A 24,091-nucleotide genomic window follows, 5' to 3' on the forward strand; every position below is an offset into this window, starting at 1 on the left:
AGCATTTTTAAGGAACACTAGGGAATGTTTTAAATGTCCCACACACTTCTTTTAACTCTTTGGCAAAAGGCAGTAGGTAATCAAAAATGGAAGGAGTCACCTATAGGTAGTGAGAAGATCATAATTCATGTTCATTCTGATTTAACATCTGGAAGGAAGGCGAGCTGTGAAGTGAACAAGCATTAAGCAGGATTTGGGGTTTCATTTTCATTGTGTTACCTTGGGTGAGACACTTACAACTTTCCATGGTTGAGTTTGCCTGCCTGCAAATACAGAATGATGTTTTCCTCTCCTAGAGAATCTGACTCATAAATAGCTATATTATTTCTCAGAAAAGAGAGTCCTACTTTTCTTGGAAATCAGCAACACAGACAGCACAAAATGGAAAACATTCATGCCATAAAGAAAAAAGAACACAGAAACCAAGGTTTATGCATTAAGCTTCAACTCGGCAAACTGCTATTATTCCCCAGTTTAGTACTGAAGTTACTCCTAAGCCAATAATCTCCAGATCATTTGGAATCACACACCTCAACCATAAAAAATTCTCTGAGTATCACTACCATTTGCGTATGTATTTATAACCAAACGGATGCCTTCCTACCAGCAGACAATATCTCAAATGTTGGTACAGGACACGTAGGCCAATATTCATCATCAGGATGGTAACTCTAAATCTGGTGAACTTGATAATTTTTAATTAATTTTTTTTGGGCCAACTTTTTGCCAGATCTCTTTAGATTATTGTTGTTTTATTATCTCATCATGGGCTGACTGAAGTTCCAATGAGGAATAGAAGGTCAGCTCTGCATTTTCTCGTTATTTACTTACGCGGGATAATAATAACCACAAGTGTGCCAAATAAGTCAACGCAGACTGTGCCGTGTTGCACTCCACTGAAAGCTAAAAGAGACGGAGAAAATCCCCTCTTCCTTTGGGGGTCTGAAAAGAGATCATCTGACAGACCCCAGGGGAGAACCAGCATCAATCTATTCCTTAAATATCAATAAAGCTCATTTCTCTTACTTTTATGGATTAAAAACAAATGTTTAAGTATCTTTTGTATTGCTTTTCTTAATATGAACTATAAATGACTTACTGTCTGAACCACTAACTCAAAAGCTATGAAATAGAAATGATCTATCCTGACATCAGGGTTTGTCTGCATTGCTTCAGAAAAAGCCTTTGGCTTTATTTGTTTTTTAAATAGAAGAACATTATTTTTACAATGACAATATACTTTCTAAATGTTTCCTCCAAAGTATGTTTTAAAAACTTAAAATATAAAGGTTATTAAGCTACATCCACCATTAAAGTAATGCATTTTATCAAAAATTTGGAAAATATAAGAAAAAGGAGAGAAAAGAATGCCCAAAGATGATTTCCTTTTATTTTCTCTAGTCACAGATTTTCACTTCATGTTTGTTTTCAACCACTGTAATAATATTATATATTAATTTCTGTATCTCCTCTTTTCTCTTAATTTGGCATCAGAATTTTTCCATTTCATAAGCTTTTCCTAAATACTTCTCATGAGTTGCATACCATCGAGTGGGACATCTGCATTCCATCCAGTGACTTACTATCCCATTTAGCCGGATAGAGGGCTTGTTTCCAAAACCTTACTTCAATAAATAACACTGCAATGAACATCTTTGTACACTAAAGACAGTGTAACAAGACTATAGTCAGCATTATTTTCTTAGGGTAGATCTCAAAAGAAGAATCACTATTCAGAGAGTTTTGGTATTTTTATCATTACTATCTTAATAAGAAATTAATTAAGCTTAAGACTCCATAAGTGGCACATGAAGTCTGTTCTCTAATTTTGGAACTGTTTTGTCCCTTCTCTGGGGGCAAAGAGAAAAACTAGGAGGTTCAAAGGGTCTATTTGTATAGGAAAATGGATCTCCAAGGGGAAAAGCCTGAGAATCACCACTGTAGACAAAAGATCACAGAGCTAGAAAAAAACTGAGATATTTGCTCTATTTCTCTCTATGTAAGTGGCACCATTCCTTCTTCAAGAATTTACAACCTCCTAAATTAACTCTTTCAAACAGCCATTTTAGACCCTCTTCCAATGCTCTATTTAAGTGGATTTTAGATGCTGAAGCACAATGAATGGGATATGAGGGTTTTACTGTACTCTTCCATCTGTATTTGAATATGTTCGAAATTTTCCATAACAAAGTTTTTAAAATTAGATTACAGGTAACTGTGCAAAGGCTTCATAATGGGTCTGACCAACATCACAAAGTAAATCTACCGCAAGATCAGATGTGTGACTCCTAACAGTCTCCTCTCTCCTAACCATAAAGTTGGAGGGACATCGTAGAACTCCCTGAAATAAAATGCCATTCAAACTCGGCCCCACTTCAGTGAAGTCAGCCACATTTTATAAGAATTGGAATATCCCTTTTGAAACATTACAGTTCAACTAGAAGTCCTGGATGGCTCCAAAGTCATCCCTCCAACACCGAGAACTCCATGGCTCCCCAATCTAGAATTCCCAAGTCATTAACACCTTCCAACAATTAACACTTTTATCTTTTTGAATATTCAGGCTTTTTTAACTAAAAGCATACAATTTAAATAGTAAACTGAAATAATTCAAATTGCATCCACAAATCTCACAGAATATGAAAGTTTTCAATACTCCAGATTAGAAGGATGGAAGTTCAAGAAATCATGGAGGAAAGATCAAAAGCTAATCTCTGACAAGTTTATTTACATACAACGACTGCAAGATTCTTCTCAAAAACCAAAAAATCTTTTCATCTATGAATTTTCCCAGTTTCAGTGAACTTAAATATTTACCGACATGCCATAAAGTCCTTGTTTCAAAATACCATAAATCACAGTGCTATATTCCCTATAACTCCAGGACCAAATCCAAAACCACAGCTATTGGAGCAGCTTAGAATCATTAGGCAGGGTTGAAAAGTAGCACGTCAGATCTAAACATATGGTTTTGGTGGGTTTTGTTGTTTTGCTTTGTTTTTAAATTCATACTTTTGTGAACAGAGTAACACGTATTTCGTGTAGAGTGGCTTGAAGGAAGGAATTTTCTGGAACAATATTATAATTCTACCAATAAGAACAGAAAAGACTAGAAGAGAATCTAAACCTTGTCATTTAAATTGCTGGAGTTTTTTTATTTGTTTGTTTGTTTGTTTATCTTTAATAACGTAATTTGAGTTTTAGAAAAACATTATCAACATTAATCATTGGAAACCCCGGGTATTCAAGCTGGACTAGAGTGATCAAGTTACGACTATTGGTTGGGTGGCTTGGTCCACAAGAAAATAGTGGAAAAAAAAGAAGTATTTCATCTTGGATTCTGACCCCCTTTCCTACAAGGACTCCGCGAGTGAAGAAGCGGGGCGTCCTGGGGTAACGTCCAAGGTCTAGCCCGGACACCAATCTTGTGGGGGTCACGACTGCCAGAATTCATGCAACTCAACGCACCTTCAGGTCTGCGCAGTTTATCGGGAGTCGAGCTCCATAAAAACTGGGATATTTAAAAATGAGCTAACAATGAAACACTGAAAGGAGAACGGTGACGAGGGGGAGTACCTGCTCTGGAAACGCTCCCTACATGCTCTTTGGGCAATATTCCATGGAAGGATGGGCCGCGGGGCGGCTCCCCCAATGCACCCGGGGAAAATAAAACGTGCCTCTGGAGCACTCCACGGGGAAATCCTGGAGTCGGGGGCGCGCCGGGGCCGGACAGGCACGTGGAGGGAGCTCTCCGGCCCCGGGACGCGGGCGGCGAGGACCAAGCGCGGGGCCGCGCAGGAGCGGCGGGAGCGGCCCTGGGGACGGCCAGGGAACCCCCGAGCGGGGGCAGCCGGCCCAGGGGTCGGGGGCGCACTCCTCCCTGGCCCCGGCCCCGCCCGACTGACCTGTGACGCTGGCCCGGGTGACGCGCTGCACCACGGCCTTCATGACGGCTGCTGGGCGGCTCCCTGCGGCCTCGCGACGCGGCGGGCGGCTCCGCGGCCGGAGCCCTCTAGCGGCGACACCCGGAAGCGCGCCCGGTGACCCCTCCTGACCCGGGTCGGTCACGCCCACCCACGGCCTAACTGTGACCCGCCCACCCACGGGTAGGCCCCGCCCCCCAGTGCGCCCCGGGGAACCCGGAATCCAGCATCCCTCTCCCGTCTCCAGTCCCTGACCCAGACTCGGCTCCCGCCAGGAGCGCGGTCTCTGCAGGGGAGTTTTCGGAGAGCCTGGATTCCGCCCTGTCCTGAATCCTTTTCCTTATAGTGTTCCTCTTTTCCACTCCTCTGCGTCCACATGCTCCCACATTCTTCCCTCGCCCCAATGGCTACTTAAAAACCGAACAGAAAAGAACCTGCTGCCTAAAATGGCTCATAATCTGACTTAGCGTTGTCATGATAGTATATAGGTATACGATTCTAGAATTCAGATTCCTCCTCTTATACAAACACTAGTGCTTAGACCCCCTTGCAGGGTTGTTAGGTGTTTTAAAAGAAATGAAGCGCTTAGAGAAAGCTGCAGAGGGCTGTAAGACTATTCCCCTAACAAATTATTATCACTGATAAAAAGAGTTCCGTCTCAGTGGATCTTCCGCCTTGAGGTCCTCTAATGTCCTTGGTGTTCAAATGGATAACAAGTAACAGCTGTTTGGTCAGAAAAGACTACAAACTAGTGTGCTGGACTGCTAGATGCTGACTCCTAAATAACCAGTAATGAGGCAGAGGACATCATGTACCTCCTGATGTGGCATTGAGAAGGACAGATAGTCAATTTTTGTTGTTGTTATTTCTTCCAAAAAGGTATAACCTGAATCCAATCATGAAGAAACATCACACAGCCCTAAACTGAGGAACGTTCTAGCCAGGCTTCTTCAAAAATGTCAAGGCAAAGAAAGTCTAAGGAACTGTTCCAGATTGAAGGGGACTTTTAAAGAGACAGGAAAACTAAAGGCAGTGCACCAACCTGGCCAGAAAAAAAATATCCTGGAATTTATCCTTGCCAGAAAAGGGGGGAAAAATTACGTGTGTGTGTGTGTAAAATTCACTATTGAGACAACTAGTAAAATTTTGAATATGTCCTTTCCATTAAATCAGCATTTCTGAAACATTTTAAACCCTTTACATTCTTAAAAAGTATTGAGTGCCCCAAATGGCTTTTGTAGTCAGGGTTCTTCAGAGAAACAACACCAAAAGGAAGTATAGATATTGTGCCAGTTTGAATGTATTCTGTACCCCAAAATGCCATTATCTTTGATGCAACCTTGTGTAGACAGACATATTAGTGTTGATTAGATTGTAATTCTTTGATTGAGTGTTTCCATGGAGATGTGATCCACCCAACTGTAGGTGATAACTCTGATTAGATAATTTCCATGGAGGTGTGGCCCCACCCATTCAGTGTGGGCCTTGATTAGTTCACTGGAGCCCTGTAAAAGCTCAGACAGAAGGAGCAAGCTTGCTACAGCCAAAAGGGACACTTTGAAGAATGCACAGGAGCTGAGACAGTAGCTGCAGCTTACAGAGCAACATTTTGGAGATGGCCTTTAAAAGCAGACCTTTGCTCCGGAGAAGCTAAGTGAGGACAAACGGCCCAAGAGCAACTACAAGTGACATTTTTGAGGAGCTGCAGCCTAGAGAGAAAGCCATTTGAAACCAGAACTCTGGAACAGTCACCAGCCACGTGCCTTCCCAGCTAACAGAGGTTTTCCAGATACCATTGGCCATCCTCCAGTGAAGGTGCCCGATTGTTGATGTGTTACCTTGGACACTTTATAGCCTTAAGACTGCAACTTTGTAACCAAATAAACCCCCTTTTATAAAAGCCAATCCATTTCTGGTATTTTGCATTCCAGCAGCATTAGCAAGCTGGAACAGATATATATATAGAGAAAAAGCATGCACAGGAGAGAGAGAGAGAAAGAGAGATTTATTATGAGGAATTGGCTCAAACAACCATGAGAACTGGTGAATCTGAACTCTGCAGGGCAGGTTCCTGAGCAAGAACCTTAGTTAAGGGGGATGCTGAAGTCCTTAGTCTGACTTCCCCAGGGAAAGCTGGCTGGCTGGATAGAAATGCCAGCAAGGACCAATGCTGTAGTCCAAATTCTTATTTCTGACCTCTGAAATTCTCAGTTCTGGCTGTTAAGACTCCAACTGATTGGATACAGAGACTCCCCACTTTGCTGAGGGCAACCTCCTTTGGTGATTATAGATGCAATCAATCATAGATGCAATCAACTGATTATAGCTGTGAACCCCATCTAGGAAATACCCTCACAACTTGCTTGGCCAAACAACTGGACACCATAACCTGGCCAAGTTGACACATGAAATTAACCATCACGGTGGGTTGGATCTAAAGGTATCAACAGTATTAGAAATTAAAACTAGAAAAGTTGTTAAATGTTTATTTATTAATATATTTAAATATAATAATAATAAATCCATTATATATTTACATCAGAGCAATGAGGTCATTACACACCATGGAACCTCTGGGAAACTTCATTGTGCACTCCTAAAGGAATGAGAGTGAAAAAGGCAAACATTGCCTTTATATTATTATGGAAACAGTTTGTAGATCTCCTAAAAGAGTCCCCACAACATACTCTGAGAACTGTTGGATTCCTTAACAGTATTGAATCAATGTTAATTTCCTGGTTTTAAATGTAAGAGCACATCCTTGTTTTTAGATAATACACACTGAAATATTTAGGGGTAAACAGCATCATATCTGCTGTTTACTCTCAAATGGTTTGGGGAAAGATAACATATACAGAGAAAATAAAGAGAGCGAATGATAAAGCAAAAGAGGTAAAATGTTGACAAGTGGGGGATGTAGGTGAAAGGTGCTTATTTTTCTGCAAGTTCAAAATTATTTCAGAATTAAGAACTTGAAATATATAACAAAGCACCAGTGTTTGTTTGTTTGTTTGTTTTGATATATATGTATTGAATTTGAAAAGGTCAGTGTCAGGAGACAAAGCATTTAGCAGCCTGTTTTGGGGTTGACCCCTGGGGTGGATGAGGGATTTACTGAGGTTGCAGGTGGGAGGAAGATGAGAAACTGGCCATTTAGGGGCTCTCAGGCTCCTGGGTAGCTGGGGGGAGAGGGAGAGGGAAGAGGGAGGTTGGGGTGAGTTTGAGATATAGAATAGTTAGGGTCTGAAGTTGTCTTTTTTCCTTTTCTTTTTTTTCCCCTGCAGTCTGGGTTGTTTTCCTCTACAGTTCCTCAGCTGCACGTTTGTTTTCAAGGTAGCCAGGATGGAGAAGGAGTTTGACCGCTCCACTAAGAGAAGGAAAACAGTCTTTGTTATTACTGACTCCCAGATTTTCAGTTCCACCACAGACATATCCTCTGAGCTTGTGTATCCAAATGTCTCCTTTACACCTCCACCTCCATGAATTGCAGACATCTGTGATTTAAAATAGAATTCAAGATCCCCACACTCACAAACCCTCCATACCCCACCACCTGGGTCTTCCCATTTAAATAAATGGCCCCCACCTGCTTATCAAGCCAGCGCCACCCTGAACTGCTCCCATCACTCTCCCTGAGTATCTAGTCCATCAACAAAGCCTCTCGCTCTCCAAATCTCATCCTGTAGTGCCCCCTTCTGTCCATCCCCCTGCATCATGCGGTCATGGTCACACTGTCCTCTCTCACCTGGACTTCAACCATAGCTTCCACACTGGTCACTCTACTTCCACGTTTGTCCTCCTCAAGCCCTTCTCCATACAGAGACAAAAGTGATGTTCTTAAAATAGAAAGTCTTAAGTCTTAAAATCCTCCAATTGGTCCCCATCACAAATGGAATCAAATCCAAACATCTTCTCATGTTTATTCCACAACTCTGCCATGCACCCCATCACTCTTTTTCTGTGCATTGCAGGCACTTCCTTAAATTCCTCAACCAACCTGTTTGTTCCTACCTCAGGACTCCAGCACCTGCTGTTCTTCTACCTGGAAGGCTCCTCTCCTGTTCTTTGTACATCTTGCCCCTCTTCTTCCTTTAGGTTGTCACCCTATGCACAAATACCAGAAAAGGATTGGCTTTTATAAAGGGGTTTTATTTTCTTACAAATTTACAGTTCTACAGCCATAAAAGTGTCGAAACCAAGGCATAAACGTGAGTACACCTTCACTGAGAAAAGGCTGTTGGCATCCGGAAAACGTGTTAGCTGGGAAGGCACGTGGCTGGCGTCTGCTTGCTGCCAGGTTGTGTTTCAAAATGGTGTTCTCCCAGGACATTTCTCTCCAGGCATCTGAGGATATTCTCTTAGTTTCTCCCAGGCAAACTCCAGACTAGCAAAAGTCTGCTTTCAATGACCGTCTCCAAAATGTCTCCGTCAGCTGCAGCAGTGAGCTCCTTCTGTGTGAGCTCTTATATAGGGCTCCAGTGATTTAATTAAGACCCATGCTGAATGGGTGGGGTAACACCTCCATGGAAATAATCTAATCAACTGTATTACCCACAGTTGGGTGGGTCACATCTCCATGGAAACAACCTAATCCAAAGATTCCAACCTAATCAACACTAATGTGTCTGTTCCCACAAGATTTCATTAAAGAACATTGCATTTTGAGGGACATAATGCATCCAAACTGGCACACCCCACATGCCACTTCCTCAGAGAGCCATTCTCTGACCACACAAACAAAAGTCGGTGCCCTGCTCCCTGTTATTGTCCCTCACTGGCCTATGGGTTTTCCCTCATAAACTGCTGGCAACTTTCAGTTATTTTACTTGCCTTTTACCCTGTGTTCTCTCTGAGTCTCTCATGCTTACATGGAATTCTCAGCACCTAACACAGTGCCTGCAGCTTAGGTAATCTTGCTGAGTGGATAAGGGTTGCACAAACCCTATTTTTTTGGTTCAATGATCTACCATGGATATATTTCTGCTAATAGATGGGTAGATAGTCTTGTTCACGGCTGCACAGGATGCCTGTGTATATACCATAATTGACCAAACTCTCCTTCTATCAATGGGCATTTAGGTCTGAATGAGTTGGAATGGTTTTTTTTGGCTGTGTGTAACTGGAAATCCAGCTTCAAATGGCTCAGACTTTTAGGAAATGTATTATTTCGCCTAACAAAAATTACAGAAGAAAGGTAGCCCTGGAGACAATTGAGACCAGGGGCCCAGCTTTTGCCCTCTTTTGGCTCCGTCAGCCCCAGCATGTGGCTTTTCTCAGGCGTCCCACAAGACTACGAGACAGCTGTAGCTGTTCTAGGCATCCTAGTTCCCATCCAGGGGAACAGGAGACCATGTCTTCCTGGCATTTCCTCTGGAGCTAGGACTCCTTTCCCAGGAGCCAGAATGGGGCCACATGGCCGTGCCTAACCCAAACACTGGCAAAGGAAATAGGACATCATTCCGCCTCCTTCCATGGTTGACCTTGACGAGAAGTTCTCACCTGGAGTGGTACAGCCCTCCAGGGGGGCCCTGGAGATGGGCTTGGGGAAGGTGTCTGGAGCTGTCACAATGCCTGTTTGTTACTGGTGCTTAGTGTCCAGGGAGCTGAAATGCTAAAGCCCTTGCCACACATGGGGCAGCCCGCAAAATGAACTGTCCTGGCTGAAGTGCCAGCAGTGCCCCCTTTGAGAAAACTGACGTGGACAGATCGGGACCAGCCCTCTGGGGCTGGGCCAATCACCCAGAAGCACATGGGGCTGGGTGGATTCAGGGGTCTACTAGGAAGCGGAAATGGAGACAATGGACATTGGGAAGGCAATCAGCAGAATCTACCAAAAGGTTGTCTAAGCTCTGTGCCATTATGATGAACGAGTTGTAGTGAGCAGCCTTCTGCAAATACCTTTTCAGTGATCTCCTTAAATTCTTGAAAGTGGGATTGCTAGTTCAAAGGATATACCCATTTTCCATTTTGAGGCATACTGCTAAATTGCCCTCCTAAAGAAGGATTAACCCTCTTTCTGAGCACAGAGATGTTTTGATGAGAGAAGCAAGTTTGTCTGGGGTACCACAATGAAGAAAGCAAAGCACTTGGAGGACCACCAAAGGAGCCAGCTTTAGAAGAAAGAAGGGTTAGTAGATAAGATTTTCTGGAATGTCTATGACATCTTTTACTCCGGGTAATAATAGCATGTGCTTAAGTGCTTTCGAGTACACAGAGCACGTTCTCATTTGAGAATTGCAACCTTGTTGGGTGAGCAAGGTAGATACTGTACCTCTTCTTTAAAAGAAACCAGGGCTCAGGAGACACAGGAGGCTTCTTCCATCATGGAAAGATAGGCTCAATTTTTTAAAAATAAATGAATGTTCATTTATCATGAGTGATAAATGCACTCAGACTTGCATCTTTAGGAATTTTTTACTTTCTTTCACTACATTGGCACTTAAATTTTTTCTTTATGAAACTTTTTGAAGGTCATAAGCAAAGGCTATAAATTGATGCCTAATATATTTCCTTTGCATACGTGCATGCATGTGTGTAACATTCCAAATACTCTTTCTTTTCCACTGTTTGTAAAGTACAGCAATTTAATCTTTCAGGGGACTTTTTAAATATAGTTCCTTAAGAACCAATTTTAAATTACTTCAGTGTACTCCTACACAGTATCAGTACTAGAACTTTGATATTACTGAGTCTTATGTTATCTTCTAATGTATTTTTATCTGCTTTTTGCTGCTAGTTTCAAATTGCCAGTATTTTTCCTTTTTTTTTTTTGCTTTTTAAAGTTACAATATTTTCCATAATAAACACAGTATTGCCAGAGTGTATTATAAGAAAGGGTTTTTAATTTGATTTAGAGCATTCAAAGCTTTTTTTCATCACTTTTTATTGTGTTTAGGCTATAATTGTATGCATGTATGTTGTGTGTGTGTGCATGTGTAGTGTATATGTGTGTTTATAAGTTCTGAATACCTTCTTGAAATTGTCTTAATATTTCCCAGTTTATTATGCCATCAGAATGGTAAATGAGAACACTACAACTGTAGTTAACTCACAGTTTTTAAATAAAGGATACCACAGTGCATGCTGTTTGTTCAAAAATATATTAAAAGTTAATTAACTAATTAATTAATTAATGGGGACATGGGATTTGCTTAGAGCTAAGTAAAGTGTAACAGAGACCTGGAGTAACAATGGCTTAACCTACATGGGAGTTGATTCTTTCATAAACCCTGGGCTGGTATTGTACTCCGCAGGGCCAGAGAACTGAATTCCTTCTGCTTTGTTGTTCTCCCCTCCCTTGGCTGTTGTCTTCACCAGAATGGTCCAAGACGGCCTCCTGCCAGCAAGAAGGGGCGTAGGATGGGTCGGGCAAGCCCAGGAGACTACCCCCACTCTCATTCATACCAGGTTAAAAACTTTGCCCCACCTGCCTGAAAAAGAAGCCAGCCCGCAATTCTCAAGGGGCATAAACTTTGGTAAATACCCCTGTGGAAGACAGGGATAACAGTCCTCTATCACACATTCTAAATAGGAGTGGTTTTCTGAAGACAAATGTGCTGATGAACCAACCATTTCCAACCATTTTAACAGAAAATATTATTGACCTGATATAAATGACACAGAGATATAACTATTTACGCCAGCCCCTGTGAATTGTAAATTTAAGAATCACTGTTAGGTTTCCCACAGGGTGATGACTATATGGTAGGTACTGTACAGGTGGGACATGAATAGGTGAATGAAAAATGAGAAGGAAAAATGAACTGGTTAGCTTTTCTGCTTACAAGTCAGTTGTACTAAGGGAGACATCTCCTGTTTAATAGAGTATCTGGATATAACATTTATTGACACTAGAATAAAATAAGATACATTTAATACTAAAATTTCCCTTTGTGTATTCAGCCTTTCTTTGATGTTACAGAATGCTGCTGTGCCCCAAATCAGCAACCCTCCTTCTACTAGATAGTAAATAAATACAGCCTATGGGTGGAATGTGTAGCCAAACTGCCACTTACTCTAAATCCATTGTCCTTTTGTTTTTAATAGATCCCTGGCAGCAGTTTTTCACTTGTTACCTGGCTCTCAAGAAAGCATGAAACGTTCTGGTAACAGGAGCTTTCTGGCATTTAGTTTCTAGAAAAACTAAAAAGTTTTTGGTGTTTCTTCTCAAAGTTTATAGTCAACAGCTGTCTCCCTTTGCTTTATCAGAGATAGTTGGTATGGTATCAAAAGCTTAGGCTTTAGTGCCAGAAAACTTTGGTTTCTGTCCTAGCTCTGCCACTTCTTATGTGACCTTAGGAAATATGGTTTAACTTCATTTGGCCTCAGTCTCCTCATCTATAAAGTGGGGAGATCTTCCCTGCAGGATTGTAGTGAGGAGTAAACATGACATAGGAGGCACTCAGAAAATGCTCTTGGAGCAAATATCTTAAGCATAGTTTCACAACCACACAATATGATTGGGCCACATCTGTTGTCTTAGAAATGATGATACATCATACATGTAATGAAAATTAAAAGTCAAATTCGGGCCATTGAAGTAGAGTTCCCCAGAGTGTTTTCAGCACGTTGTCATGTCCTAAAAAGCATGCTTCTCATTTCTATCTAGTGAGTTACCATTGCTAGGAAACCCTTAACTCCCTTGCTTCTTTGACTTCCATCATGTAGACACTTTTCTCTAACTCCATCAGTACATAATTAATTAGGCAGTGAATTTCTTCTCTGAAATGGACTGAGTCCAGGAGAGTCTCACCTTCACTTTGACATACACTGAATCTGAGATGGAAAAATATGGAAACACTCTCATAGAAGCCAAGTCACCATCAACTACACTGTTGGGACTTTGGTCCCCAGCAGAAGTCAAGAGAAGTACTCTGCATGGTTATGCTGTGCCAAGGTGGTCCCCTGTATGGTGTCACCAGATAGACTCTCCAAGCCGTGTATGCTTGGTCCCCAGCTCACTTAATACGCCTCCTCACCTTGGATTTATGGTGTCTGGGGAATTACAGGGCAGGGCTGGTAATTGAGAAACCAAGCCTTGGCTCCTCCAAGGACTGAGTTCTGTCATGACACTCTTTTTTTTTTTTTTTTTTTTTTTTTAATCATCATTTTATTGAGATATATTCACATACCACGCAGTCATACAAAACAAATTGTACTTTCGATTGTTTACAGTACCATTACATAGTTGTACATTCATCACCTAAATCAATCCCTGACACCTTCATTAGCACACACACAAAAATAACAAGAATAATAATTAGAGTGAAAAAGAGCAATTGAAGTAAAAAAGAACACTGGGTACCTTTGTCTGTTTGTTTGCTTCCCCTACTTTTCTACACATCCATCCATAAACTAGACAAAGTGGAGTTTGGTCCTTATGGCATTCCCAATCCCACTGTCACCCCTCATAAGCTACATTTTTATACAACTGTCTTCGAGATTCATGGGTTCTGGGTTGTAGTTTAATAGTTTCAGGTATCCACCACCAGCTACCCCAATTCTTTAGAACCTAAAAAAGGTTGTCTAAAGTGTGCGTAAGAGTGCCCACCAGAGTGATCTCTCGGCTCGTTTTGGAATCTCTCTGCCACTGAAGCTTATTTCATTTCCTTTCACATCCCCCTTTTGGTCAAGAAGATGTTCTCCATCCCACGATGCCGGGTCTACATTCCTCCCCGGGAGTCATATTCCACGTTGCCAGGGAGATTCACTTCCCTGGGTGTCTGATCCCACGTAGGGGGGAGGGCAGTGATTTCACCTTTCAAGTTGGCTTAGCCAGAGAGAGAGGGACACATCTGAGCAACAAAGAGGCATTCAGGAGGAGACTCTTAGGCACAAATACAGGGAGGCCTAGCCTCTCCTTTGCAGCAACCGTGTCATGACACTCTTAAGAAAAATTATCCAAAACTTGGAATATAAGGCAAAAGAAAGTGAGCATGTCCTTTCAGTATCTTATTGGAGCACTACATTTAACAAATACTCAATTATCCGGGGGAATGTACCTTTATTTGACCCACTATCTACTTTTCACGAGGCCTGGATTTTGTGAAGTTACGTGTTAACGTATAGATTTTTGTCTGATGAAGATGAAAATTATTTTTCCCCAATAAAAAAACTTTAAAAAGGTATCCCCAAAGGTTAGTGGTTTACTCCCTCTTGGACATCAACCAGCAGTCTTACTCTAACTTTTCTTTCTCCAATGTCTATATAACCCCTGGTCCTCTATCCTCCTTTGAACCAGCCTTACCAACCTGCTGGTTTTCTCGTCAATGAGTTGAACAATTCTTTATTGTTCATTCATTCTATATTTGTATTATATTAATGTTTTTAACTTTTTAAAAGTCTGTTTGACAATCCTCCACCTTTTGGCTTGATATGTAGAGTGGGACTTTAACAGCCACCTTTCCATTCCTAGGATCTTTGCATCGGTGCTGGGGCAGGGGTCCCCAAGACCACCCCCAGGTTTGCTAATCAGCTAGGAGCACTCACAGACTTCTGCATATAGTCTTACCCATGGCCATGTTTGATTACAGCAGAAGGATCCAAAGCACAATCAGCAAAGGGATTGGTATATAGGGAAAAAAAATGTACCTATTGCAGCCTGCGGACTTTAATTAACAGTAATAGCCTTTTATCAACAGTAACAAATGCACCACACCAATACTAGGGGTCAATAATAGGGGGGAATAGAGGTATGGGATGTTTTGGGTTTTCTTTTTTTTTTTCTTCTTACTTTGTTTTTGGTTTTGTTTTGTTTTGAGAAATGAAAATGTTCTAAAATGGATTATGGTGATGAATGCACAACTATGTGATGAGACTGTGAGCCACTGATTGTATACTTTGGATGGAATTTATGCTATGTGAATATATCTCAATAAAATTGCATTAAAGGAAAAAAGCAGTTGGACCCCAGGGACCCACTCGCACTGTGTAGAGCTGGGAAGCCCCCTCTGCCCCTTACTCAGGAGACCTCATGGATTCATGCAGAGCAGAGGATGGGGATGCAGCACCGGACTATTCTTTATTCTTTATTCTGAATAAGCACCCCAAGCCCCGTCACCACTCAGCTTCCAAAATTCCTACAGCCAGATGCTCACCCCAATTGTGAGGCTGGAGGACCCTTCCCTGGGGAAACTGACCTAGTGATTCGGGCACTTGGGCACTCCCAGCTTGCTGCCTGTAGTGGACATCTGTCACCGTATTTGACTGCCCGGCATTGTGCGAACACCCTTTCTCTACTGACGGAATTTCCCACTGTAAAGTCCACACATCCATCATGCAGAAGCCAGAAACACACTTTCCCAGGCTCCCGTGCAGCTGGACCCAAGCATATGGTCAGCAGTTAAGTAGTACCTATGACACTGAGCTTCACAGGAGAGTGACGGGAAGAAGAAGGCTCCTCTGGGAAGCCCTTCCAGGGTGGGGTCGCAGAGATCCTTGGCCCTCAGAGGGACCAAAGGCAGGGTCCTGGAAGGAGCAGTCCATGCCAGGCCAGCAGCAGCCTTGGGGTACCTTCCCTGGCTGCACCATTTCCAACCATTTCTCTTACTCTCCCTTCCATTCCAGTTGTTCCCAATATTCCTTCCAAAGCCCCTTTTCAAAGTCAGCTTTGTGGTGTTCCACTAAGAACCCACTGCCAAACCACCCTCCGGTAAAGAGCCCCTTCCCTAGTAAAACCCCCCTCACATACAGCTGCAAACAGTTCATAAATGGATGCCTCTCCGATAAGAAGAGACATTAGAAAACCGCCTCCAACTCGAGAGACAGGGATCAAAACAAATAGCAGAAAAGAAGCACTGCAGCACAGTGCAAAAGAAATGGGATATGAGAAACACTGAACTAAAGAATGAGTAATATGGAGTTTTAAAGGTTTGTGTCTGGGCAAGTGGGTAGAGATTTGAGAAGTAGGATGTGGGTGATTGTTGATTTTGGCTAGTCTTACAAAACTATAATAAACTAATATAAATATGAAAAAAAAAAAAAAAGAAAAAAGAAATGGGAAAGCAAAGTAGAATACTGTGCCGGTTTGAAATTGTTCTGTTCCCCAGGAAAGGTCGTGTTCTTTTCATCTAGTCTTGTGGATGCGGACTTATTGTGGTTGGGACCTTTTGATTGGGTTGTTTCTATGGAGATGTGACCCACCCAACTGTGGGTGAGACCTTTTGATTAGATTATTTCCATGGTGGTGTGGACCCCGCCCATTCCGGGGTGGTCATAATTAGATCACTGGAGTCCTTAAGAGAGCTGAGAGCCCACACAGACCCAGATGCTTGGAGACGCTTGGAGATGCAGACAGAAAGATGTTTGGAGATGCTAAGCTAAGAGATGAAGCCCAGAGTTTTCCCCAGAGAAGCTAAGAGAGGACCCCCGGACACTTAGAGAGACACACCCTGGGAGAACAAGCAAGGATGCTGAGAAAGAGAGAAACTAAGAGAGACAGAAGCCCAGAGACATTTTGTAGAAAGCCATTCTGAAACCAGAACCTGGGAGCAAAGGACCAGCAGATGCCAGCCACATGCCTTCCCAGCTGACAGAGGTGTTGTGGATGCCATCAGCCTTTCTTCAGTGAGGGTATCCTCTTGTTGATGCCTTAATTTGGACATCTTCATGGCCTTTAGACTGTAAATTTGTAACCTAATAAACCCCCTTTATAAGCCAATCAATTTCTGGTATTTTGCATAATAGCAGCTCTAGCAGACTGGAACAAATACTTTCAGCCATGAGAAGATATTATATTCAACAATGAATAGGATACTGTTAAAAAAAAGAAATTGGGAGCAATTTAGAGCTCTTGGAAATTAAAAATGATTGCCAATATAAAAATTCAATTAAAAGCTCAGTTATGAAGGATATAATAGATGTTTATTTTTTTTTAATTAAATTCAGTTTTATTGAAATACATTCACACACCATACAATCATCCTAGATGTTTATTTTTTATTGAATGTCCCAGCTAGAAGGTAAAACTACACGAGGGCCCTGTTTAAATCCTAATGCACAGAGCAGTACCTGGCACAGAGTAGGAGCTCAATAAATACTTGTTGAATGTGTAAGTGAATGAATCAATGTCTCCCCCAGAAGCAAAACATAATGGACAACAAGATGACCAGTAGTTAAGAAAATTGGTAGCTAAGAAAAATTTTTAAGTAAGAAAAATATATCTGGAACGACTATCAAGACTCCAGATAGAACACAAAAATGAAGGGGAGGGAACTACCAACAGGTAGGAAAATTTCCCAGAAATGAACAAGAGTTTCCAGATTTAAAGAGCCCACTGAGTGCTCAGCCAAATGAATAAAAAGAGCCACATGAGGTTTATTATGAATTTTCACAATACTAAAGCTAAAGAAAAGGTGCTAAGATCTTCCAGAGATGGGGAAAAACAGCAATTCTGGAATACCGGAATTGCTAGAATATAGAGGGTCAATGCCTTCAAAATTCTGAAGGAAATAGGAAACCTGGAATTCTATACATAGCCAACTAGTCATTGAGTGTGAGAAATGAAGAAAGATGTTTTCAGACATGAAAAATCTCCAAAAAATCATAAAGAAACTAGGGATCCATCATAAGATGAGGGTAAAAGAAATGGCAAAGAAAAAAAATGTGTGGATCAGAATTAGACTGATCAGTCCAGATTGCAGCAGTCCAAAATTAAAAATAAAGAAAAGGAAAAAAGAAACTGCTAAAGAACTGGCAAAGTTTGATTGTGTGGAAGGAACTGGAGCTAGGAATAAAGCAAACGAAGCAAATGAAAAACAGCATGTAGCTAACTCCAGGAAAAGTTACACAAGGAACTTAACTATAATTCACTGCTTGCCTTAACAACAAACATTTGCATATTTGCATAGTTAAAATTTGCAGTTAACATTTGCATAATGAAAGCAAGGTAAATTTTAAATATTCATTCATCTAAAAAACTGTGGTAGTTTTATTGGAAAGAGGGAAAGAAAGTGTGGGGGTGAGGGCCAAATCTTCATTAATAAAACCCAACTATGGGCAACAAGTCAAAGATATCAGTTAAAGCAAAATATTTAGAAATATGGAGGTAAATATCAGAAAAAAAAGCTAAGAGTTGAAAGTAGCTGCTTTTAAATGGTAGGGGAGAGGCAAAGCAGGAAAATTTTTTTGTTAAAAACCTTTGAACATTATTTGATTTTTTTAAAAACATATGCATTTGTTGCATTGATAAAAATTGGGAAAATTTTTAAAATCCATGCTGGCTATAATGTGGAAACTGACTGGAGGGGACTAAAAGTAGTTGTAACTTCACAGGCAAAGAGGATGGTGGATTAAAACGAGGATGGTGGCAAACGGAATGGCAGAGGGGGATGGAGTTATAAGAGAGGTAGAAATAATGATGGGACTTGGTGATTAGAAGAGTGAGAGAGAAAAGGAAGAGGGAGGAGTCTAGAACAATGCCCAGGTTTCTGGTGTGAGTACCCAAGGAGATTCTCTGAGAAGGAACAGGAAGTAGAGCAGGCTTGTGGGTGACAAGTGACCTTGGTTTTACATAAAGTTTGCAGTAGCTGAAGGACATCCAAGTGGTGATGCCAGACAGATATAGATCTAGAGTTGAGGAGATTTCTGGGCTGAAGTGAGAGGGATATGAGGGTAGGTGTACTAAATAAATCCAGAGTAATCCCAAGAAAACCTAACCCAAATGTCCTCCTGGGTCCCGCTAGCCTATGAATCCTGGGTAGGTTGACAGCCAGATGGAGATAGAAGCCCAACCATGTATCCTATGTGTGCTCTAGTAATAGATCTCACCAGTCCAAAGCTACAAGTCTCTCAGCTCTTCCCCTTTCTTGTGTTTCTCTGGAAGTCCTTAAAATTGGAAAAGGGGCCTCCATAAAATACCCATACAATTATTTCCATCTCTACTTTGCTTCTGCTTCCCTTGCTTCTCTCTTCCCCATCTGCTGCTGTCTGCACCCTAAACATTGATTCTCCATTCCCCTCTCCCCCATAACCTGTCATCTACTGTCTCTATAAATTTGCATATTCTAGTTATTGCATATAGGTGTAATCATACAATCTCTCTTCTTTTGTGTCTGGCATGATGTCTTCAAGGTTCATCTATGTTATTGTAGGTATCAGAAATTCATTCCTTTTTACAACTGAATAATACTCCATTATAAGTATACACCACATTTTGTGTATTCATTCATCTGTTGATGGACACTTGGGTTGCTTCCTCTTTTTCACTACTGTTGCTATGAAAATTGGTGTACAAAGTTTCATACTTTCAAACTCCGTGTATAAAGTTTTCCAAGTCTCTGCTTTCAATTCTTTGGGGTATATACCTACAAGTGGGATTGATGGGTCACATGGCAGTTCTATGTTTAACTTTTTGAGGAACTGCCAAACTGTTTTCCATAGTAGTTGCACAATTTTACTTTCCCTCCAAAACTGTATGCGGATTCCTATTTCCTTGCATCTTTGCCAACACTTTTATTTTCCGTTTTTTAAATAATAGCTATTCTAATGATTGTAAAGTGGTGTCTCATCATGGTTTTGATTTATATTTCCCTAATGGCTAATGATGCTGAGCATTTTTTCACGTGTTGGTCATTTGTATATCTTCTTTGGAGAAATGCCCTATTCAAGTCCTTTGCCCATTTTTAAATTGGTTTGTCTTTCTGTTGTTGAGCTGTAGCAGTTCCTTATATATTCTGGATATTAAATCCTTGTCCTATCTACGGTTTCCAAATATTTTCTCTCATTATGTAGGTTGTCTTTTCATTTTCCTGAAATGTCCTTGGATACACAAAAGTTTTTAATTTTGATGAAGTCCAGTTTATCTATTTTTTTCTTTTGGTGTAAAGTACAAGAGCCTGAAGATATTCCCATCTGTTTTCTTCTGAAGTTTCAGCACTTAAATTTTGGGTTGTTGATCCATTTTGTGTTCATTTTTGTATATGGTGTGAAGTAGGATCCATTTTCTTTCTTTTGTATTCTTTTAATTCTTTTGCAGTTTTCCCAGCACGATTTGTTGAAGATACTATTCTTTGCCCCATTGAGTGGACTTGGCACCCCTGTCAAAATCAGTGGGCCACAAATGTATGGGTTTATTGCTGAGCTGTTAATTCTAGGCCATTGGTCTACATTATCTGCCCCATGTGTCAGTACCACACTGTTTTGATTACTGCAGCCTTACGAGGGGTTTTTTTTCAAAATACATTTCCATAGGTAGAGATTGATTACCTCTTAGTGAAACAGCAATTATGTATTAGCAAAAGTATATATTTCTATTCAGACAGCAAAACAGAAAGGGATTTACAAGTGTAACTTGGGTCTGGGTCTCCTGAACAACCCTTATCAGGTGACAGTGTACCCTAAGTAGAACTTTTATTCAAACACAAACAGGGCTTATAGTGACAACTTGCTTTTTGCCTTTTTTTTTTTTTTTTTCATTTTTAGCTTTCTCTAGCATAATTAATAAATGCCAAAATAACCCAAATTGACCTTGTATAGAGGTATCCTATAGCCATGGAACACTTTTTCTTGGTAAACGCGTTGCCCAAAGCACCTAAACATAGAACTTTTAATGTAAAGGGCAAAGTTAATGAGACCAGATAAGTTTGTGAACTACTGCACCTTCATAACTAGTAGATTTTTTACCTCATTTTATTTTTTGTCTGAGCAAAACAAAACAAAAAACAAAGCAACTGTCCTCATCCTCAGGATTAAACATTTCTCAATGCAATGAGTTCTGAAATCAGGAAGTGTGAGTCCTCCAACTTTGTTGGGGCCCCTTGCCCTTCCATATGAATTTGACGATTGGCTGATCCATTTCCACAATGAAGGCTTTTGGAACTTTTATTGGGATTGCATTAAATCTGCAAATCACTTTGGGTAGTATTGACATCTTTAGTTTTCCAATCCAGGAGCACAGAATATCTTTTCATTTAGGTCTTTCATTTCTGTCAGCAATGTTTTGCAGTTTTCAATGTATGAACCCTTTACATTCTTTGTTAAATTTATTCCTATTTTATTATTTTAGTTGCTATTGTAAGTGGAATTGTTTTCTGAAATTTCCTTTTTGGTGTATTGAAATACTACTGATTTTTACATGTTGATCTTGTACTCTACTACTTTGCTGAATTCATTTATTAGCTCTAGTAGCGCTTTTTGTAGCTTCTTCAGGATTCTCTCTATATAGGATTGCATCGTCTGTTAATAGGAAGCTTTACTTCTTACTTTCAATTCAGAAGGCTTTTATTCATTTTTCTTGCCTTATCTCTCTGGCTGGAACTTTCAGTACAATGTTCAGTAGCAGTGGTAAAAGCAGACATCCTTGACTTGTTTCTGATCATAGGGGAAAGATTTTCAGTCTTTCACCATTGAGTATGTTATTTTTGAGTTTTTCATATATGCCCTTTATCAAATTAAGGCAGTTCCCTTCTTAGTCCTAGTTTTCTGAGTGTTTTTATCAAGAAAGCATGCTTGATTTTATCAAATGCCTTTTGTGTATCAAGTAAGACAATCATATATATATATAAATTTTTTGCTTTTGTTCTATTGATGTCAGGTATTACATTGATTTAGTTCCTTATGTTGAACCACCCTTGCATTCTGGGATAAATCCCATTTGGTCATGGAGTATAATTTTTTAATGTGCTGTTAGATTCTATCAGCTATTTCTGGTTTATCTGTTTGATGGCAACCACACTGGTCTACTGGGGTACCCACCCAGTTGGCACTCATCCATTCTTCACCCATGAAATCCCTTGAGAAGTCAAGTCTCTGCTTCTGGCATCTGGAGCTCTGTTACTTGCTGTCTTGGCATCTTTGTCACTTAGGTTGACTGCACCAAAGCACTGCACAAGCCATACACACAGAACTGAACACCTGAGAAATCAAGGCAAGAGAACCCAGAATTGCCCAAATCCTGTCCTGCCAGGTTTCCCAACTTCTTCACAGGATCCCAAATAGCTATGTATAAGAAACACCACCCAAATGTGAAACAAACGCAATTTTACTAGCAACTGAGCACTACTCAATAGCCCACAGGGCAGGGATCTGATAAAAGCTGAAGTGAGGCTCTCCTCTGGGTAGAAGACAGACATTGGATGGGAGGGAGGCTGGTCAGACTTTGGCACAGTAGTGGGAAATGATGTCTTCTAGGCCTGGCTCTGTGACGACAGAAAAAAAGAAGAAGAAGAAAGCTGGTGTGTGCATATTTGTTTATATTTATTGCATGTTATTAGTGATTCTGTTTTACAGCAAAATTAAATTAAATGTATGCATTTCTCACAAATATAAAATGGAAATCAAGGCATCCATCAAATTTACATACTGATCCCGAGCCCTGGTTTTCAGAATTCAGGAGTCAAGTCAGGATTTCGGGCCAGGGCCACCAGTCCATGATTTCAAATAGTTGAGGATCTTGTCAGTGATTGGGACAAAATCTTCTTTATAGGTGACAATCGTTTCCACATAAAACCCTTTAGGGGGCTCAGGCAGTTCAAATGTTGAGACATCCTTTTGCTCTACTTCCTCACATTCTAAAAAATGGAATTAAAAAAACATTACCTGAATTATTAACTATTAACTTAGAGAGCAGTCATTAAAATTATTAGTAAAGTCCTAGAGATAAAATAAAGTAGGAATTGCACCCATCCTCATCAGATTCCCAAAACCAGATAAGAGTTAAGACATACCAAAAAGGCATGGAGAGCCACATAACAAACACCCATGTACCCACTGCCCAACTTAAGAAATAAAACATGACCACTGTGGACAATGAAATGTTCTTAAATGCTTAATGCTGGACATGTATATTTTCCAACTAATGATATTCTTCATTGCCAAGTGTAATCTTCAGCATATTTAAAATATACAAATATGAAAATTTTTAATATAAATATCCAAATGTCCATCAATTGATGAATAGTGTTATATCTATTAAATGGAATATTACCTGGCCATATAAATAAAAAAGTTCTGATACATGCTACAACAAGGATGAGTCTTTAAAATATTACGTTAAATCAAAGAAGCCAGACCCAAAGGCACACACTATTATATGAATTCATTTTTATGAAATGTCCAGAATAGGCAAATCCATAAACAGATTACTGGTTGCCGGGGCCTGGGGGCAGTGGAAGGAGGAATGGGGAGTGGCTGCTAATAGGTACTGGGTTTCGTTTTTAGAGTGATGAAAATGTTCTGGAATTAGATAATGGTGATGGATGCACAACTTTGTGAGTATACTAAAAACCAGTGAATTGTATAGTTTAAAAGAGTGAACTTCATGTTATGTGAATCCTAACTCAATAAGTATTCATTTAAAAAAAAATACATCTTTATTGAGATATATTTCACTTACCATACAATCTATCTTCTCAAAATGTACAATTCAATGGATTATAATATATTCAGAGTTGTGTATATTCAGAGTGTGCACGATGAATTTTACATTTTTATCACCAGTAATTCTCCATTTTCCCCAAAGTCCCCTGACTCCAGCAACCACTAATCTACTTTTTTTCTCTATAGATTTCTAACACATTTTTGAAGACTCAGAGATTCCTTTCCCACCCAGTAACTGGGAAGCTTCTAATACTCCTCGCCTGGGAAGAGTCCTGAAATTAATTGTTTGGCAGATATGACGGTTACAGAAGCACCATCTCTCAAAACCCTACAGGCCAGGGTCTTCGAAATGCCATCTTGAACCTTACAGATTCTTCAAATTTGTGTAGGGACCGCCCTGTTCAATAAATAAATAGGTGGGTTTCAAGGATAGCCCCTGGCGTCTGCTTGTTTGCAGATTCCATTGTAACAACGGGCTCTTCGCCACCGTTTCCACCGGTTTTGCACAATAAACCTTGGGCCGCTTCTGTGACCCCCGGGCACCCGCATGGAAGGTGCCGTGTCCGGGGACAGATCTCGCCAAGAGTCCTACCTAGCGGCTTGCTCTTTTTTTGGCCGTAGTAAAAAAACAAGGAGCCCACCAGACTCCAAGCGCCGATCGCGTAGAGCGCGCACATGCGCCGGTACCAGGTGGTAGCCTGGTCGGGAAGCATCGCTCGCCCAGGTCTAGGCCTCGATCTTCGGTCCTCCGTCCTCCGTCCTCCGCGGCCCAGGGAGGAGGCGGGCCTTCCGGGCAGCGTGTCGTCGCCTCCGCCAATGGGGAGCCGGCTCCGCGGGCCGCTTCCTGCGCAGGC

The 24,091-nt window shown here is 40.9% G+C and overlaps 2 protein-coding genes across 3 annotated transcripts in view; both read right to left on the reverse strand.

Annotated features, from left to right (window-relative positions):
• The window catches only part of DTD1 (D-aminoacyl-tRNA deacylase 1), a 214,483-nt gene extending 210,478 nt beyond the window's left edge, over window positions 1-4,005 (reverse strand). For both annotated transcript variants that reach the window (XM_037811390.1, XM_037811389.1), the window contains exon 1: window positions 3,906-4,005. In XM_037811390.1, coding sequence (XP_037667318.1) covers window positions 3,906-3,948 — 43 coding nt within the window. In that variant the 5' untranslated portion in view covers window positions 3,949-4,005. The remainder of the gene's footprint in view (window positions 1-3,905) is intronic.
• A 17,877-nt stretch (window positions 4,006-21,882) lies between these two features.
• SMIM26 (small integral membrane protein 26) lies at window positions 21,883-24,024 on the reverse strand. Its single transcript, XM_037811815.1, has 3 exons — window positions 23,830-24,024; window positions 22,222-22,429; window positions 21,883-22,057 (listed from the first exon to the last, which is right to left on the reverse strand). The coding sequence occupies exons 1-2, from the start codon at window positions 23,948-23,950 to the stop codon at window positions 22,260-22,262; spliced, it is 291 nt and encodes a 96-aa protein (XP_037667743.1). The 5' UTR covers window positions 23,951-24,024; the 3' UTR covers window positions 21,883-22,057; window positions 22,222-22,259.
• Between the last annotated feature and the right edge of the window lie 67 nt (window positions 24,025-24,091).

This window comes from Choloepus didactylus, chromosome 19, assembly GCF_015220235.1.
Source record: "Choloepus didactylus isolate mChoDid1 chromosome 19, mChoDid1.pri, whole genome shotgun sequence".
NCBI lineage: Eukaryota > Metazoa > Chordata > Mammalia > Pilosa > Megalonychidae > Choloepus > Choloepus didactylus.